Source organism: Phocoena phocoena, chromosome 8 (genome assembly GCF_963924675.1).
Source record: "Phocoena phocoena chromosome 8, mPhoPho1.1, whole genome shotgun sequence".
Lineage (NCBI taxonomy): Eukaryota > Metazoa > Chordata > Mammalia > Artiodactyla > Phocoenidae > Phocoena > Phocoena phocoena.
In genome coordinates this window covers 5,544,005-5,564,790 of record NC_089226.1, presented here as the reverse complement: position 1 = coordinate 5,564,790, position 20,786 = coordinate 5,544,005, and the positions used below count along the sequence as shown (strand labels likewise).

The 20,786-nt window shown below is 37.4% G+C and overlaps 1 protein-coding gene across 2 annotated transcripts in view; it reads right to left on the bottom strand.

Annotated features, from left to right (window-relative positions):
- The window catches only part of ARHGAP32 (Rho GTPase activating protein 32), a 168,781-nt gene extending 148,457 nt beyond the window's left edge, over window positions 1-20,324 (bottom strand). For both annotated transcript variants that reach the window (XM_065881482.1, XM_065881481.1), the window contains exons 1-2: window positions 20,209-20,324; window positions 2,634-2,742 (exon numbers count right to left, since the gene is read on the bottom strand). In XM_065881482.1, the coding sequence (XP_065737554.1) occupies window positions 2,634-2,742; window positions 20,209-20,324 (225 nt within the window). The remainder of the gene's footprint in view (window positions 1-2,633; window positions 2,743-20,208) is intronic.
- Between the last annotated feature and the right edge of the window lie 462 nt (window positions 20,325-20,786).

Genomic DNA, 20,786 nt, shown 5'->3' with positions numbered 1-20,786 from the left:
GCCACGGAGCAGCTGAGCCCGTGAGCCATGGCCGCTGAGCCTGCGCATCCAGAGCCTGTGCTCCGCAACGGGAGAGACCACAGCAGTGAGAGGCCCACGTACCGCAAAAAAAAAAAAAAAAACTAATATTCTGGCCACACCACACAAATCGATAAAAGTTCAACACTTAAGCCCTTTTATTTCGAAAACTATTAAAAAATTAAATAAATGGAATTGTTTTGGAAAAACATTTTATAAAGGTTTCTCTTAATAAACTTCATTCTCAACGTAATATTTCACACATATTATTATTGAAAGAGAAAAAGGTCCCAAACTTTCTTTACTCTTACTTCCTCATTAAAATCAGTATAATTTTCTAGAGAAAGTGTAGTAAAACAGCAGCTCTAATCTCATTTATATCCTTTTCATCATTCGTTGTACACTTTTTGCAACCTTGCAATGTACTATTTATTGAGTGTAATGATTTTTTCAAAAAATAGAATCATAGCACTTGCCTTCAAGAAGTTTACACATAGGGCTTCCCTGGTGGCTCAGTGGCTAAGAATCTGCCTGCCAATGCAGGGGACACGGGTTCGAGCCCTGGTCCGGGAAGATTCCACATGCCGTGGAGCAACTAAGCCCGTGCGCCACAACTACTGAGCCTGCACTCTAGAGCCTGTGAGCCACAACTACTGAGCCCACGTGCCACAACTACTGAAGCCCACGCACCTAGAGCCCGTGTTCTACAAGAGAAGCCGCTGCAATGAGAAGCCCACGCACCACAACGATGAGTAGCCCCCGCTCGCCACAACTAGAGAAAAGCCTGCGTGCAGCAGCAAAGACCCAACACAGCCAAAAATAAAATAAAATTAAATTAATTTAAAAAAAAGTTTACAAATAAAGAAATTAGAGTACCAATATAATAATAAAAGATGCTAAGAACATATGATACAAATGGTAATTTCCATAAACAAATCAATGTGAACTCCGGAAAACAGAATTCGGTAACTTTCTATGTTACGCGTCATATGACATTTTAATACAGAGTAAACAAACCACCACATAACAAATACCGCCTTTCTTCCCATTGATAAATTCAATGTAGACTTATTGCAGGTTATCAAAATACATGGGAAAACTGTGAAAGATTTCTAAATAAGCAAAAGAATTTATTGAATATGCTTTCACTGGCATGCTGGCACCTCCAGGGATTACTTGATTCAATAGGGGTGTGGGGCATGTTTGTCTTCCATGAGACTACTTCACATCTCCTCAGCATAGAAATTTGCAATGTAATGTTATGCTAAAAGGAAAGTATCAAGAGAAGAAACAGAATTCCATAAACACCTTCTAAGCAACAAATATGCTCAGTTAAAATCATATGCTCATAAATTGATATATTTGGCAGTACCTGAGGGAAAAGCCATTTTCAAAACTGAAATATGTAAAATCTCATTACAAACCTGCATTGACAAATGAACATTTGCATTCAAATTTTGACAAGAATCACTAACTTTTAACTCCAATTAAGTAAAATGTTATTCTCTGCAAAACAAATTTAATTGTTCTCATTAACAGATCTGAATTACAAAAAGCTATAAAAGTTATAATAGATTAAATGACTATCTCAAACTTATGTGGAAAAACTACACTGCACAGGATTTTCCCACCTAACTCCCAACAAACAAGAACTGCTTTTCCAGTATCTCAGTGAACATCAACTCCATTCTTCAGGCTGATCAGCCAAAGAACTTGAACTCATCCTTGACATCTCTATCTTACTCTCTCTGTCCCATTCATGAGTAAAAATGCTTGGCTTTATCTGTAGAACTACATCCAGAATCGAACCATTTTCCCCATCTACCATCCTGGTTCAAGCTACCATCACTGTCCATCTAATACAGTAACCTTCTAACTGGTCTCCTTATTTCCTCTTTTTGCCTCCCTCTTTAGCCTATTCACAGAGACCAGAGACTTCCTTTAAAGTTTTAAGCCAGATCATGTCACTTCTTGGCTAAAAATCCTCCAATGGTTTCCCAGCTCACTCAGCATAAAAAACCAAAGTCCTTATAATGGAGTACAACAAACCACTTCTCTGACCTCATCTCCTCTACTTTTCCCAGCTCAGTTTCAGCCACATGTCCTACTTGTGTTTTTTTTCCAACTTGCTTTTTATTTCTATGCTACAGCCTTTAACTTGTTCTTTCACTGCCTAAAATGATCTGTTCCCAGATAAACACACTCCCTCACATCCCTCTGGTGTCTGCTCAAATCTCAACTTCTCCCAGAGGCCATCTGTGTCCATCCTATATAACTAGCAACTATTCTTTCACACTCTCTTCTCCCACTCTGTAACCCCACCACTCTGCATTAATTTTCTACAATGGCACATGACATATTATATATTTAATTATTTGCTTCTCTTCCTATCTCATTAAAATATAAGCTACAAAGGCAGGAAATGTGTGTGTTTTATTCACAGCTCTGCCCAGAGAGTCTAAAACAGTGCCTTGAATAGATAATTCTCTCAACAGATATTTCCTGAACAAATGAGCAAAACAACAAAAATTTTTTTATGTGAGTAATGCTTCCTCAGTTCCTTTTCTTTATGTAAGTAAAATAAACATATATACATATGCATAAAACTGATTTACCATTGCACTAAGTGTTTCTTCCCAATCAGGCCGCTCTCGAGGGTGAACGTTTCTGTGTAGTTCTGGAACAAAATCATCCTCTTCAGAATGTCCTGAGGACTTCATCTTCCTAGAGATCAAAACATGAAAGACTGTGAGAAGAGTTCCTGTTTCTAGGACAGCTTTCCAATGACCACAATTCAAAGAACAGATAATCATACCAGATTTGAAGTTCAGTTAAAAGAGTTTTAGTGGCTAGTACTGGCCCTCCATTTCTGCTCTGCTTTCAGAGCTCTTTCCTGATGTATCAATACCTGCTTTTATTCCAGGAGATAAAACTAAGGTTTATAACTAGTTATCCTTTATTCTATGGTAATTATTATATAAGGACTGATTTTATCTGTTCAACACAGTTGGAACCTTGAAAAGATTTGCAACAGCCATCAATATTTATAGAACTCTGCTAAGCATTAGTGAACATGCAAAATAAGAGATATGGCACTTCTGGTTCCAATTTATGGAACATAGTGTATTGCACTAGCATTCTCAAGAACAACTATGAATGCTGAAAAAAAACATATAAAACGACTTGCCTGAAAGCACAGGAAAGCAAGCTTGACAGGTAGGATTTCTGGGGCTACATCCTTGGAGAGCAGGGGAGCCCATGAAGCAAATTCCACATTTAATCATTCTTTGGTATAAGAGATTTTCTAGACCAATGATGGCAAATAGAGCCCAAGCACACTGCTGTACCTTAACTGGGCTGAGAAGGCAGAGCCTGGAGACTGGGGTTGCCAAAGCAGAGGAGGCTCCAGAGTGAAAAATGTCCCCCAAAAGATATATATAGAAGGAGCCTAAAAATCTACATGAAAATTCCCCTCAAACTGTTAACTGATTCCTAAGCTTACATAAGTATATAGGACAAGATGCCAAAAAAAACTATCAAAAAACAGCTGATGGGCAACAAAAAGCCAAGCAGATATTTCAACAGCCCAGCCATGCTGAGGAGATGGAGATTGGCAGGCAAGCACTGCCAAGATAGAGGAGTACTGAAAAGAAAAACGCTGGGCTCTCAACTAAGACTCCAGAACAGTCATGCCTTGGGAGTACGGTCAAAATAGCAATAAACAAGCTCTAACTGAGTTTAAAAACAAGGCCTGACATGATCAGAACTGCCCGAAGAAAAATTAACTGTCCTCAGAGGAAAATAACATCCTATAGACCCTCTGCAAATTTCTCATCCACCTTGTGTGGCATCCAATAAACATAACAAGGGATGCCCCCAAAATTAATAATAATAATAATAAACAGGAACAAATGAATAAACATTGGGAATAAATTGTCAAAACAGAAAAAGACTCACATTTCATTCAGATTTTAGAATTATCAGAAAAGGACTTTAAAATTGCTATCATGGATTTCTGGCTTCTGTTTACAATGCAGAAAGCTGTAAAGAGCATCACTCCCAGCCTAACAAGAGGAAGAAGCAGATAATCTATGAAAGCATGACTTCTTTTGGATCCATCAGAAAACTGAGGTCTCCAGGCAACCAACTAGCCTAAACTCTAACATAAAACAAGAATCTCCAAGATGAGATGAATTACAAACAATTACTTGCCTAGGACAAAGCAGAGAGAGAAGAGTAATATACAACTTGATAAGAAAAATTCAGCTACATTTTTATCAAGTTGTTAAAAACATTTATCATTAATGTTCAATAAAATGAAAGAAATAGATGAAAAGATGAAGAATTTCAACAGAAAATTGGAATCTATGGAAAACAACAAAATGTTCATCCTAAAACTGAAAAATACCATATCTGAAATTAAGAACTCATTGGATCAGTTTAATAGAACAATGAACATGACTAAAGAGAGGATTAGTGAACTGGAAGACAGTTCAGTATAAAATATCCACATGGAAGCACATTAAGAAAAAAGTGACAGAAATACATAAAACAGCATAAAATATGTAAAAAAGGTCTCAAATATGTCTAAATTCACAACTCAGAGATAAGACACATGAATTTAAAAAAGAAACAAAAGCAATATTTTAAAAATAAAGGCTGAAAATTCTCAAAACTGATGACAGTCATCAAACTACAGATCAAACGAATCTTACAAATCTCAAGCAGGATTTTAAAAAATAAACACCTATATTACACTCAAACTGCTATAAAAAAATTAAGAGAAATTCTTAAAAGCAGCCAGAAAATAAAAGACAAATTGATTTCAAAGGAGCAATGATAACAATGTGAGGACATTTCAATGGAAACGATAATAGCATAAATCTTCAGCATAGTAAAAGGGAAAATACTACCAACATAGAACCCTCTGCCTCACAAAACTATCCACTAATAAATCAGGTAAAATAACTTATTTTCAAACAAAAGCTGAAAGAATTTATTATCAGAAGACTTTCAATAAAAGAAATAGTAGAGTTCTTCCAACCAAAAGAAACTGATCCAGATCTACAGAAATGCATGATGAGCACAAAAAGTGGGGAAACGTAAGTAAATATTGATGTAAAAGCAGATGTAAACACAAAAATAATGTCCTACGAGGTTCATAATAGACATAAAAAAGCACAAAGGATAGGAGGGGTACATGCAGCCAAACAGTTTAAGAATCCTCTATTGGTTGGGAAGTGAAATAAATCCTATTTTAGAGAAGAATGCAACATTCCAAAGATATATGTTACAATCCCTATGGTAACCACTAAAAGAATAATAAATGTACAACTAAAAAGCTAATAGAGGAGAAAAATTTGAAAAATAAAACATACTTGATTAATCCCAAAGAAAGCAGTAAAGGAAGAATAAAGGCACAAAGAACAAACAAGGCAAATAAATAAATATCAAGATGGTAAACTTCAGTCCAAGGATATTATTAATAATTTTTAAGACGACTGGACTAGTTAGCAAGCACGTGTAGAAACTGTAACCCTCATTCATTACTGGCAGGAATTTAAATGGCACAGTCACTACAGAAAACAGTTTGGCAGTTTCTCAAGATGTTAAACATAGAAAAACTGTATGAGCCATCAATTCCACTCCTAGGTATTTAACCAAGAGAAATAAAAGCGTATGTCCACCAAGAACTTTTACATGAATATGCATAGCAATAGTATTCATAATAGCCAAAAAGTAGAAACAAGCATCAACTGAAAAATGAACCAAAAAATTTACCAGATTCATACAATAAAATGATATTTGGCCATTAAAAAAAGAACGAAGTGCTAATCCATGTTACCACATGGATGAAGAGTAAAAGCATTATGCTTAATGAAAGAAGTCACACACAAAAGACCACAGATTGTATGATTCCATATGTACAAAATATCTAGAATAATCAAATTCACAGAGACAGGAAGTATACTGGTGGTTACCAGGGGCTTGATGGAGGACCAAATGGAGAGTTGCTACCAATGAATAAGAGATTTCTTTCTGAAACGTTCAAGAATTAGATAGTGGTGGTGTTTGTGTAAGTCTGAAAATATACTAACAACCACATAATCATATACTTTAAAAGAATGAATTTTATGGCATGTAAATTGTATCTCAATAAAAAAGTAAATGGACTAAAAATTCTAATTAAAAATAGGTAAAGGGGGACATTTCATGATGATAAAAGTGTCAAATCAACAGAGTAAAATAATAATAAAATCCATATGCAACAAATAACACAGCTTCAAAATACATAAGGCAAAATCTGAAAGAACTAAAAGGAAAATAGCTATATCCACCTTACAGGTGTAGATTTTAACAAACGTTTCTCTGTAACTGATAGAATAAGCAAGCAAAAAGAAAAAAATGTAAGTATATAGGAGATTTGAACAACCCAATTTTCCAACCTGAGCTAAAACATTAAACCCAACAACTACAGAATATACATTCTTTACAAGTGCATACAAAACATTTACAAAAAGACCATATGCTAGACCATGAAGTGGTCACAACAAATACAAAAAATTTAAATCATGAACGAAGTGTTTTGTGACCACCAGAGCATTACACTAAAAATCAATTACTGAAAGGGACTTTACTGGTGGTGCAGTGGTTAAGAATCCGCCTGCCAATGCAGGGGACACGGGTTCGAGCCCTGGTCCAGGAAGATCCCACATGCCATGGAGCAACTAAAGCCCGTGCACCACAGCTACTGAGCCTGCCCTCTACAGCCCATAAGCCACAACTACTGAGCTTGTGTGCCACAACTACTGAAGCCTGCGTGCCTAGAGCCCATGCTCCACAACAAGAGAAGCCACCATAATGAGAAGCCTGCACACCACAACGAAGAGTAGCCCCTGCTCTCCGCAACTAGAGAAAGCCCGCGTGCAGCAACAAAGACCCAATGCAACCAAAAATAAATAAATTTATTTTTTTTAAAAATCAGTTACTGAAAGATAACTAAAAATTCTCCCAAATGTTTGGAAATTAAGAAACAAAATTCTGAATAACTCATGAGTCAAATACACAAAATCACAACAGAAATTAGAAAATATTTTGATCTGAAAAACAAAAATAAACACATTAAAATGTGTAGAATAAAACTGAACTGGAGCAAAATTCACACCTCTAAATGTATATTATCTGAAATAAGACAAGTTGAAAAATAAATGATTTATGCTTCCATCATAAAAATCTAGAAAAAGAACAGAAAATTAATTCAAAAAAGTAGAAAGAAAAAAAATTTAATAAAGAAATCAATGAAATAGAAAGCAGGTGTATAATAGAAGAAATCAAAGCCAGAAAGTTGGTTCTTTGGAAGATTAATAAAATGGAGAACGCCTAGGAAAAAACATTGAGAAAAAAACAAGGAACACAAATATAAAGAATGAAAATGGAGATATAACTAGAAGCCTGCCGACATTAAAAAAGATTCTGAGAGGGACTTCCTTGGTGTTCCAGTGGCTAAGACACTGCGCTCCCAATGCAGGGTGCCCAGGGTTCAATCCCTGGTCAGGGAACTAGTCCCAACATGCCGCAAGTAAGAGTTTGCATGGGTAACTAAAGATCCCACACGCTGCAAAGATGATTCTGCACATGGTAACGAAGATCCTGCCTGCCGCAACTAAGACCCACCACAGCCAAATAAATACTTTAAAAAATAAAAAAAAAAGACTCTGAGGATACTACCGACAACTCTATTCCAATATATTGAGAATTTAGTTTAAATGAACAAATTCCCTGAAGAACACAACTTATCAAAACTGAAACAAGAAACAAAAGATTTAAACAGTCTTATAGCTATTAAAGAAAATGAATCTGTAAGAAAACTGCAAGCCCAAATGGATTCATTGGCGAATTCTTTCAAACATTTAAGGAATAAATAATAATAATCTTACATACATTCTTCCAGAGCATAAAAGTAAAAGGAAGACCTACCAACCTGTTCCATGAGGCCAGAACAGCCTTCATAACAAGCTGATAAAGACACTACTAGAAAAACAAATTATGGTTCAACATCATGAACACAGTTGCAGAACTCCTAAGCAAAATATTAGCAAAATGGATAGTGAACAAGTGAGTTTCAGTCCAAATTACAAATTATTTTAATATTCTAAAATCAATCCCTATAAACTGACCACATCATTAAAATAAAGGAATAAAAACATATAATTTCAGTAGGTAAAATTTAATACTTATTCATGATCTTTTAAATACGTGTATGTTTTGATGAGGATTATTAAAACACACACAAACACACCTAGCATCACACTTAATGGTAAAACTGATACTTTCCCGCTGACAAGCATGGTCAAAATGGTCATGAACATGACAAGAATGTCTTCTATTCAACATTGTCCTTGAGATCTTAATCAGTTTTTATTTATTTATTTATGGCTGCGTTGGGTCTTTGTTGCTGTGCGCAGGCTTTCTATAGTTGCGGCAAGCAGGGGCTATCTTTGTTGCGGTGTGCAGGCTTCTCATTGCAGCGGCTTCTCTTGTTGCGGAGCACGAGCTCTAGGTGCGTGGGCTACAGTAGTTGTGAGTCACAGGCTCTAGAGCGCAGGCTCAGTAGTTGTGGCACACAGGCTTAGCGGCTCCACGAAATGTAGGATCTTCCCGGACCAGGGCTCGAACCCACGTCCCCTGCACTGGCAGGCGGATTCTTAACGACTGCGCCACCAGGGAAGTCCCTCTTAATCAGTTTTATTTAAGAAGGTAAGGAAAATAAATAAGAGGTATAAAAATTAGAACAGAAAAAATAAAATTCTCATGTGAAAATGATACAGTATGTAAACAATCTAACAGACTCTAAAAACAATCCTAATAAATAAAATAATTTAGCAAGATCACAGAATAGATTTGAGTATATTGAAGAATCCTTGCATTCCTGGAATAAACCCCACTTGATCATGGTGTATGATCCTTTTAATGTGCTGTTGGATTCTGTTTGCTAGTATTTTGTTGAGGATTTTTGCATCTATGTTCATCAGTGATATTTGCCTGTAGTTTTCTTTCTTTGTGACATCCTTGTCTGGTTTTGGTATCAAGGTGATGGTGGCCTCGTAGAAGGAATTTGGGAGTGTTCCTCCCTCTGCTATATTTTGGAAGAGTTCGAGAAGGATAGGTGTTAGCTCTTCTCTAAACGTTTGATAGAATTCACCTGTGAAGCCATCTGGTCCTGGGCTTCTGTTTGTTGGAAGATTTTTAATCACAGTTTCAATTTCAGTGCTTGTGATTGGTCTGTTCATATTTTCTATTTCTTCCTGATTCAGTCTTGGCAGGTTGTGCACTTCTAAGAATTTGTCCACTTCTTCCAGAATGTCCATTTTATTGGCATAGAGTTGCTTGTAGTAATCTCTCATGATTTTTTTTATTTCTGCAGTGTCAGTTGTTACTTCTCCTTTTTCATTTCTAATTCTATCGATTTGAGTCTTCTCCCTTTTTTTCTTGATGAGTCTGGCTAGTGGTTTATCTATTCTGTTTATCTTCTCAAAGAACCAGCTTTTAGTTTTATTGATCTTTGCTATCGTTTCCTTCATTTCTTTTTCATTTATTTCTGATCTGATTTTTATGATTTCTTTCCTTCTGCTAGCTTTGGGGTTTTTTTGTTCTTCTTTCTCTAATTGCTTGAGGTGCAAGGTTAGGTTGTTTATTCGAGATGTTTCCTGCTTCTTAAGGTGGGCTTGTATTGCTATAAACTTCCCCCTTAGAACTGCTTTTGCTGCATCCCATAGGTTTTGGGTCGTTGTGTCTCCATTGTCATTTGTTTCTAGGTATTTTTTTATTTCCTCTTTGATTTCTTCAGTGATCACTTCATTATTAAGTAGTGTATTGTTTAGCCTCCATGTGTTTGTATTTCTTACAGATCTTTTCCTGTAATTGAGATCTAGTCTCATAGCGTTGTGTCGGAAAAAAATACAATTTCAGTTTTCTTAAATTTACCTAGGCTGATTTGTGACCCATGATATGATCTATCCTGGAGAATGTTCCATGAGCACTTGAGAAGAAAGTGTATTGTGTTGTTTTTGGATGGAATGTCCTATAAATATCAATTAAGACCATCTTGTTTAATGTGTCATTTAAACCTTTTGTTTCCGTATTTATTGTCATTTTGGATGACCTGTCCATTGGTGAACGTGGGGTGTTAAAGTCACCTACTATTATTGTGTTACTGTCGATTCCCCCTTTTATGGTTGTTAGCATTTGCCTTATGTATTGAGATGCTCCTATGCTGGGTGCATAAATATTTACAATTGTTCTATCTTCTACTTGGCTTGATCCCTTGAACATTATGTAGTGTCCTTCTTTGTCTCTTGTAATAGTCTTTTTTTTTAGGTCTATTTTGTCTGATATGAGAATTGCTACTGCAGCTTTCTTTTAATTTCCATTTGCATGGAATATCTTTTTCCATCCCCTCACTTTCAGACTGTATGTGTCCCTAGGTCTGAAGTGGGTCTCCTGTAGACAGCATATATATGGGTCTTGTTTTGTATCCATTCAGCCAGTCTGTGTCTTTTGATTGGAGTAAATTTAATCCATTTACATTTAAGGTAATTATCAATATGTATATTCCTATTACCATTTTCTTAATTGTTTTGGGTTTGTTACTGTAGGTGTTTTCCTTCTCTTGTGTTTCCTGCCTAGAGAAGCTCCTTTAGCAGTTGTTGTAAAGCTGGTTTGGTGGCACTGAATTCTCTTAGCTTTTGCTTGTCTTTAAAGGTTTTAATTTCTCTGTCAAATCTGAATGAGATCCTTGCTGGGTTGTAGGTTCTTCCCTTTCATCACTTTAAATATGTCCTGCCACTCCCTTCTGGCTTGCAGAGTTTCTACTGAAAGATCAGCTGTTAACCTTATGGGGATTCCCTTGTATGTTACTTGTTGCTTTTCCCTTGTTGCTTTTAATATATTTGCTTTGTACTTAATTTTTGATAGTTTGATTAATACGTGTCTTGGCGTGTTTCTCCTTGGATTTCTCCTGTATGGGACTCTCTGCGCATCCTGGACTTGATTGACTATTTCCTTTCCCATAGTAGGAATGTTTCCAACTATAATCTCTTCAAATATTTTCTCAGTCCCTTTCTTTTTCTCTTCTTCTTCTGGGACCCCTATAATTCGGAAGTTGGTACTTTTTGCTGTCCCAGAGCTCTCTGAGCCTGTCCTCAATTCTTTTCATTCTTTTTTCTTTATTCTGCTCTGTGGTAGTTATTTCCACTCTTTTACCTTTCCGGTCACTTACCCGTTCTTCTGCCTCGGTTATTCTGCTATTGATTCCTTCCAGAGAATTTTTAATTTCACTTATAGTATTGTTCATCATTGTTTGTTTGATCTTTAGTTCTTCTAGGTCCTTGTTAAACGTTTCTTGAATTTTCTCCATTCTATTTCCAAGATTTTGGAACTTTACTATCATTACTCGGAATTCTTTTTCAGGTAGACTATTTCCTCTTTATTTGTTTGGTCTGGTGGGTTTTTACCTTGCTCCTTCATCTGCTCTGTATTTCTCTGTCTTCTCATTCTGCTTAACTTACTGTGTTTGGGGTCTCCTTTTCGCAGGCTGCAGGTTCATAGTTCCCACTGTTTTTGGTGTCTGCCCCCAGTGGGTAAGGTTGCTTCAGTGGGTTGTGTAGGCTTCCTGGTGAACGGGACTAGTGCCTGTGTTCTGGTGGATGAGGCTCGATCTTGTCTTTCTGGTGGGCAGGACCACATCCAGTGGTGTGTTTCAGGGTGTCTGTGAACTTCTTATGATTTTAGGCAGCCTCTCTGTTAATGGGTGGGGTTGTGTTCCTGTCTCGCTGGTTGTTTGGCATGGGGTGTTCAGCATTGGAGCTTGCTGGTCGTTGAGTGGAGCTGGGTCTTAGCGTTGAGATGGAGATCTCTGGGAGAGCTCTCGCAAATTGATATTACGTGGGGCCAGGAGATCTTTGTTGGTCCAGTGTCCTGAACTCAGTTCTCCCACCTCAGAGGCTCAGGCCTGACACCCAGCCGGAGCATCAAGACCCTGTCAGGCACACAGATGTTCGAGGGGTGTGGTTTGGTACCAAAGGGTTGCAGAGCTCCCTGCAGTCAGCCACGTCAGACTCAGAGCAGAGCTTAGACTTCCTGACAGACCGGAAGCTAATGGGGCTCTATGGGGAGTTTTGCATTTTAAGTCAGTTCAAAATGCCTTTCCTCATCTAAAACAATTTTTTTTTAATTTTCCATGTTTTCTTTTGAATAGTTCATGGTTTCCTTTAATACATTATATCTTCAACCATTTGGAAATTATCCCTGGTATGAGGCAGATCTCCAATTTTATTTTCCACAGATGCATATGCAGTTTCCCCCAAAGTCTTTCCTCAATACTTTGCTGGTGGCCCAGTGGTTAAGAATCTGCTTGCCAATGCAGAGGACACGGGTTCGAGCCCCGTTCCGGGAAGATTCCACATGCCACAGAGCAACTAAGCCCCTGAGCCACAACTACTTAGCCCACGTGCCACAACTACTGAAGCCCACGTGCCTAGAGCCCATGCTTCGCAACAAGAGAAGCCACTACAACAAGAAGCCCACGCACCACAACGAAGAGTAGCCCCCACTTGTGGCAACTAGAGAAAGCCCACACACACCAATGAAGACCCAACGCAGCCAAAAATAAATTAATTTTAAAAAAACAAACAAACATAATGTCTCTGTTGGTTTTTGAGAAGCCATCTTTGCCATATCTTCCCTATGTATTAGGGTGTATTTCTAGGCTTTCCATTTTACTCCCTTATGCCCTCTATTCATACCGGTACCACAAGTTTTTAACTATTGACACTTTATAGCAATGTCTGCTCACACTAATCCTCTATCCAACATCCTTGCTTTTTTCTTTTCCCCAAAGTTTCTTTGCTCAATTATTTGGTCAAGGTCAATTTCTTTCAAAACCAATTAACCTAGGTTTTTACAAGGATTCTTATTATCACATTAAATTTATAAGAAACTGACATTTTATGATGTTGAATATTTTGTTATGAACAAGGTATATCTTTTCATTTGTTCCAAACGTCTTTTATGTCCTTCAGTGATATTTTAAATTTTCTTCATATAGGTTTTAGAGTTCCTTATTAAGTTTATTTCTGAGTATTTTATCTTCTTTGGTGCTCTTAAAAATGGCACCTTTTCTTCCATTATATCTTTTAACTGGTTACTGTTTGATACACTGTTATTAGCCTTATTTTGCAGATGGGAAAACTGAAATATATTAGTACATCTCAGTCACTCCAGATGAGATAGACCATTTTCTCCTAGAAGTTCCCACTTCCCAGCCTGAAGAGGACACTAAAACAAGCCATTCTCACCTCTAGAGACCCACTAGACTAGGTGACAGACACCAAGATTCTGCCTCACTGAATGCCCCCTTCAGAAGTTCCCTCTCAAAAGCCATGAAAATAACTACCAGTGGACTTCCAATTCAAGACTGCATATATGTTGAGAAACAGAGCTCTCCTTCTCCGAGTCTCTGAAAAGCAGTAAGCCAAATAAAAGGAAATAACTCCTTAAGAGATTAATATGGGTGGGATCAGCAGGCCAGAAATCTCGATCAACTTCTGGAAGACAAAAAAGCAAATGGGATCATACTGACTGGTAAACCGGCAGAGAAAAACAGAGGTTCAAGGAGGCTACACTCCCACTTCTCTCCACAACAAAAGAGGTACTTGGCCCCAAGGAATTAGTAAAAACTGGAAAATTACTCTGTAAATAAATGTAACAATCAATTAGAAGGACTAGGGCTCCTAATGTGGGTGTTTGCACCTAAGAGAAGGCAGAAGCTATACACATCATGGGACTGCTGGAGAAAACACTGTAGGGGGAGGAAACAAAGAAGGGCAATATTTAGCTTAGCAGTAAAATCTTCAATTCTGTTCAGTCAGAACAAACAGAACACGTACATTGAATGAATCAAGCTCCAAAGCTGAGGAAGAAAGACAATAATCTAAATTTATCACTGTATAAATATTATGTCAGTGGATATGTTATACCTATACATGAAGAAGAATGCTTAGAAATTACTTCTCTACTCAAATTGAATCTGAAAGATTAAAGAAAAGGATGAAATCAGTGGTCTAAAGAAGCGGTCCCCAACCTTTTTGGCACCAGGGACCAGTTTCATGGAAGACAATTTTTCCACGGATGGGGACGGGGCAGGGGGAGGGGGCGGGGGGGGATGGTTCAGGCCGTAATGCGAACAGTGGGGAGCGGCAGATGAAGCTTCGCTCATTCACGCACTAGCCTGCTCACCTCCCGCGGCGCGGCCCGGTTCCTCACAAGCCACGGACCAGTACCTAACGGTCCATGGCCTGGGGGTTGGGGACCCCTGGCCTAAAGAACAAGTACAAGAAATACCTCAAATCACAAAATCAAAATGTAAAGATAAATACATCATGAAAAAAAGATTAAGGAGACCAAATATGCAATAAGTAGATTCCACAAGGAGAAAATTATTACAGATAAAAGAGGTAATAATTAAATTAATAATAGATAACATTAAAATATCTTTCCTAATATGAAGACTTGAATCTGTAGATTGAAAGTCATTGAGCTCCAAGCTGAAGACTTGATGACAAAATACACATAACTACAAATAAAAAGAAAATCCTACAAGCATTCAGAAAGAATAAGTTGCCTACAAAGGAAAAGAAAAAAAACAGCATTGGGCTTCCCTGGTGGCACAGTGGTTGAGGGTCCGCCTGCCGATGCAGGGGACACTGGTTCGTGCCCCGGTCCGGGAAGATCCCACATGCCGCGGAGCGGCTGGGCCCGTGAGCCATGGCCGCTGAGCTCTTCAGTGGGAGAGGTCACAACAGTGAGAAGCCCGCGTACCGCAAAAAAAAAAAAAAAAAAAAAAAAAAAAGGAAACCATTACAGCAAAACACTAGGCCTGGGGGTGAGGGGAGAATGGTGTTAAACAGAAGAGTACCAAAAGTCTTATCCAGAGAGAAGGGGACTGAAAGAAGTATCTAAAGACCTTATCTTATAAGGAAGGGAAATAGGGAAGAAAAGAGAGCACCAAGAGGGGAAAAAACAGCCTACCTAAGTTAAAGAAACTGTTTGATTTGCAAATTATAATAGAGAAAATGCGTATCTGCATATGAGAGCATGAAAAAGGGAAGCTAATCACTAATGGAAAGTAAAAATATAGCAGAACTTCTAAAATTAAGTATCTAGAAAGGTTTTGCTTGTTCTGATTGTAATCTTCGCAGGTTTGTCACTTTATTTTTTTTAAAAAAAAATGAAATTGACTATATTACATTTATAAACAGAGCTTTAAGTGTTTCAGGGATTTTCATTTACTAAGTTTGAACATGCAATTGAATGTTTACAAGAGTTTAATGTTAAGTTGAATCCAAAGCTTAAGGAGAAATAGAAAGAAAGTTAAAATTTTAACTTTAAATAAACAACTTAATAACCAGGAACTTCTACATAGTTTTATACAGTTTCTGTGCTCTAAGGCCCTTCTTGTACATCATAAAACTCATACAGACAAACATACCTTGGATTCCATCCCAAAGAGTTTAATTAGTGAAATACCAAGAAAGTCTTGTAGGAGCATGCTTCATGGTTAATTACAAAGACAGCCTAATGCCTAGACTCCAACACTGAATAAAATTTTCTGAGATTAAGCAATGTTCACATCAGACTCTGCTGATTATCATTAAATTTATTATTTTTGTAACACTAATGAGAGTATATTGGGTGATAGTTATATTTCATATTGAAAGAATATTTTAGGGGCTAAACTATACTCCAGATCACACATCCAAAGTTACACAGTAATAGAAATATCTTTTTTTTATAATGCAAAATACACATCTTTTTGGTATTGTACATAACAGATAATTAAGGGTGTGATGACTATGAAAAGTCACAGAGTATAAAATAGGCCTGGGTGTGATATTGATATATCTGTCACTGGTAAGCTGTTAATGCTACCTCTCTATCCTGGGAATCCTAAAATGAGGAATTTCTATAGAAGACAAAATAACAGTCAGGGTTAAAAGCAGAGAATTGTGAAATAGCTTTATGGGCTTCCAGAGGAATTTAGCCATTAAAATAGCCATCCTAGATCTGAAAGAAATGCAAGAACCTAGAAGAAATACCATATTCCAAGCCCTTGTTACCTACTGGGACTGCTGCAGTATCTTCTAACTCATGGCCTCATTTCAAATAAGGCAGAGAATGAATAAAGCAAGCAAGCAACCAACCAATCAAATGCATGAGCCATTATCATTAGTTCTATGATGCTATAAACCAATAAATACATTGCAAAAAAATTAAAAGATGTACACCAAATTCTCTGGTTTAACTAAAATCAGAAGCTTCTCTTCTCACTTAAAATCAATTGTCTTATAATGGAGATACAAGTGAAGATCTGACTGAGAGATCTGGGCATCTGTAGACTCTTAATTTTAAAGGTATACAAGTTCTAGAAATGTGGTTTAATTATGCACTATCTCCATAAACATTTCAAACTATATGTCATTGTTTGTCATACATACTAGGCTATGAATCTGCCAACAATGAGATACCAGAGAACATTAAACAAGATCATATGATAAACATTTCTACTCTCAAATGCCAAAGAACTAGAACCTCTCATGATTGTCAGTAATAATTCCCAGGTGTCCTCAAGGTCATATTTTTAAAAGGTCACATTACTGTATGCACTACTTCACTTTTATGTTGGCTGCATAATTTATACATCACTGGTGCTCAAAAACTCCTCAGAGAAGGAATTTCAGAACTGAGAAATAAGCTGTAGCCTCTTAAAAGTTATTACTTACTAGAAAATAATATTTAGCAGCAGATATATCAAAATTTTTTATAAAACTGAAGTCTTTTACTTTTAACATCAGTTACACTGGGGTTCAAGACTTTGCTCTACCATATACTGACAACATGGTGTATGTGGCTTTCTGAGCTACAATTTCTGCATCTGGAAGATAGAAAATAATAATACCTACTTTACAGGATTAATAAACATGTAACTGATGTACTATACCATATTTGGCTTAGTACACTGCATAGAACTCCTAAATAAATTTTTCTCTCTTAAAAGAATTAAAACATTTTTGTTTTTCCTTTCTGCCTTACATTCCCCTTTCATATTTACAGCAGCATTCTTCTAATGATCCCTAAGGACTATTCTACTCTAAGGACTCTGGGGATCTTGAAATATTCTAGTCTAAGAACTCTTTTACCGTAATGGTATGATTGATATTAACTTTACAAAATTAGAAATCAGAAAATGAGAGATTTGTGAGTCAGGGGTAGGCAGGTTAGAACTACTGCCATGAAGGGAGACTGACCAGCTTCCCACAGAGCTATAACATAAGAAAAGTTACCCCTTACTCCAACCAAGTCCAAAAATAAAAGTTATTCCAAAAGCTACTGGACATAGTGCTCCTCTGTGAGTACCTCCTCCTAAAGCAGACGATGACTTGGCAGCACCAGAAACCTACACTTCAGGTAGCTATGACTTTACCCTCTTAGCCATGGTGCCTCAAATGACTCAGTGCTATTCTTTTAAGAATGAATTTAAAACCCAGCTCAGAAGCTATTCAGAGAAAAAGAAGAGCACTCAATCTTCTGCCCTTATTCTGTGTGTGTGCATGCATGGAAATTAATGAGTATGTAACCATAATGACAGTTTGCTTAATGTGTATTAGCACAGATTTTAAAGAAACACATAAAACTTTTCTATATATATTTTTAACTATCAAATTGACTTTACAGAAACAACTCTCATATACAGCACTGAATCTATAACTGGTTCTCCCAAGGTTACAGCTGCAACTCCTACTATCCACCCCTCACCACCTTCGACACCCACACACACTTTTTCCTGCAAGGTGTTTCAGCTGGAAAGCCACTGTGAACATTGTGCAAGCACTCTGCTGCCACATTCCCTTATGTCTGACTGCTGAAGAGGTGAGAAACACTACATGGAATGTGGCCTTACCTTGATCTCTTTGTTGCACTTATAAATAAAATAAGATCAAATCTCAAAGACATATTTGGTTTGGGAGAGTCATGGTGACATTCAGCTATGAAATAATATTGTAAACAGACAAATGCCCTAAAGTACCACAATTTCCTAAGACAATGCATACACTAGCTCAGTTTCTCAGGATGAAAACGTGGTGACATAGTCCTAAGGAAAAGAAAAGCTCAATCTTACACAGATTTGCTTTTAAACTGAAATGTCAAAAGAAAATCCCAGGGCTTCCTTGGTGGCGCAGTGGTTGAGAGTCCGCCTGCCGATGCAGGGTACACGGGTTCGTGCCCCGGTCCAGGAAGATCCCACATGCCGCGGAGCGGCTGGGCCCATAAGCCATGGCCGCTGAGCCTGCGCATCCGGAGCCTGTGCTCCACAACAGGAGAGGCCACAACAGTGAGAGGTCCGCATACCACAAAAAAACAAAACAAACAAACAAAAAAAGAAAATCCCAGACAGCCTCCTGTTGCCTCACAAGTAAATGGAGGATCACAGTACCAAATCTATCACAACAACAAAGTCCAGGTTGTTTCTTCCTTTGACAAATATGTCAAAATAACTTCCACAATTTTAACACCAGGCCAGTTTTAACACAAACATAATAAATACCTCATTCCTACTAATTGTTCATGACACACTGACCATATTTAAAACTATGCAATATGTGACGCATCAGCACACCTTGGGAGAGAAGCAGCTTTACTCAAATAAGAAAGGCTAGGGACTTCCCTCATGGTACAGCAGTTAAGACTCTGAGCTCCCAATGCAGAAGGCCCAGGTTCAATCCCTGGTCAGGGAACTAGATCCCGCATGCCACAACTAAGAGCCTGCATGCTGCAACTAAAAGATCCCGTGTGCTGCAACTAAGACCTGGAGCAGCCGAATAAATAAATATTAAAAAAAAAAAGAAAGGTTAAAATAAAACTATGGAGAGAATGAGAAGGCTGACACAAAAAAAGAATTTCATATGCTAATGAAATAGTTCATTTTCATACTTTGAACACTGAATTATTCTTTAAAATGTAAAACATACTTCTTATTCATTTTAACCACTGATTAACAAATTTAGTGTGGGTTATCAAGAGTTCCTAATATTCAATCTCTTCTGTCATTTAACCTAGACTTTAAAAATAAAATCTGTAGATAAAGAAATCCTTTAACTTGAGAAAGGAAAGACTCTTTGAACACTAAACATAAAGACAAGATCTGATGAAAAATGATCTGTTCTCCTACCCAATTACTCATAGATAAGACTGTAAAATATGTTTAATTGCCCATGTGGCTGACAGTGATAATATGCAGTACAAACTTCAAGAGTTTTTTTTTAATACCTCCAAAAGAATTAATTTGCTAACCCTGTTGAGAAAGAAAAGCCAGAATAAAGTCTCCTAAAATTTGTAACAGCCCAACACAATTAATACACAAATGGCACTGTGTCTACAAGTTGGGTGAGACCTCTTTCTTCACCAATGAAAGAAACTTGGAGAGCTGCTTAATCAGGAGGCATTCTCAAACACTTCAATTTTGAAGTTACAGCTAGAGATCAAACCAAGAGAGATTTGCCAGGGCGGGGGGCAGGGGAGCTATAAGGGGAGTGAGATATAAGGTCAGAAGGCTTTGATTCATGAAACAATTAATTTGTACTTAATCAAAATGTTTCATACACATGAATAAGGCAACAAAAGCAGCCATACATACATACATGCATACACACACACACACACACACACACAGACAGGAACATATTCCAAGAAAAAGAAGAAGAAAAATCTATTAGATTCAAATCCAAATCACATCTGTTAGGTACAAATCAGATATATGAAGGGGTAGTAGTTCAGTCTCTACCTGAAATTCTTGAAATGCTACTACAAAACCTGTCTAACACCTTCTCTTCCTGGTGTTCTAACAAGTCATTTAAAATGCCTTTTACAAGCTCAGGACAAGTTGTGGAATGAAGAGTGCTACGTACAACTAGAAACCTGTCCTCTTCAGCTCCAAACCTTCCCCCAGAGAAAAGAAGTCTTACTGGAAAAGAGATTAAAACAAAGAGGATGGGAGGGCTGGGTAGCACAAGTGAAGGATGTGGACAGAGGGACAAAGGTGAGAGAGGGAGAACTGACAGCAAATTCCATAATTACCTGAAATGTTCTTCTCTTTCTCCCTCTTCATTGTCAGTCACCTGGGTTATAACTTCTGAATCCAACAAAAAGACACTGTCATCTCCTGAAGGGCTATCCTCACTTTCTGTTTCCATCTTGTACTTCAAAAATTTAAACCTCAAGCCATGGACTAAAGAACAGCAGTTTTCAGGCTGTTCAGCTCTACTGATGTACACACAGGTGTTCAGTTGAGGCACCAGTGATATGTGATCATGCTGGGCCGAAGTTTATTATGTGCTAGGTTAATTGCAGGTGAGGCAAAGACAGGAAATCCCATGAAGCACCCTCACTGTGTCAGACTGCTACACCTGTGACACCAGACCCCTCCCACTGCCTTAGGCTCTGTGACCTACATAACCAAATGCAGAACCCAAATGAAGGTGAGTTTTCACTAATTATTATTCATTTAATAACTATTCCTCTCTTCTCAAACTTTCCAACTAATAAGTTAAAAAATAGAAGTTTCCAAGATGCAGACTTCTCTTACTTACATCCTTTTTTCTCTCAGACTTTTTTTTTTTAATTGAAGTATAGTTGATTTACAATGTTGTGTTAGT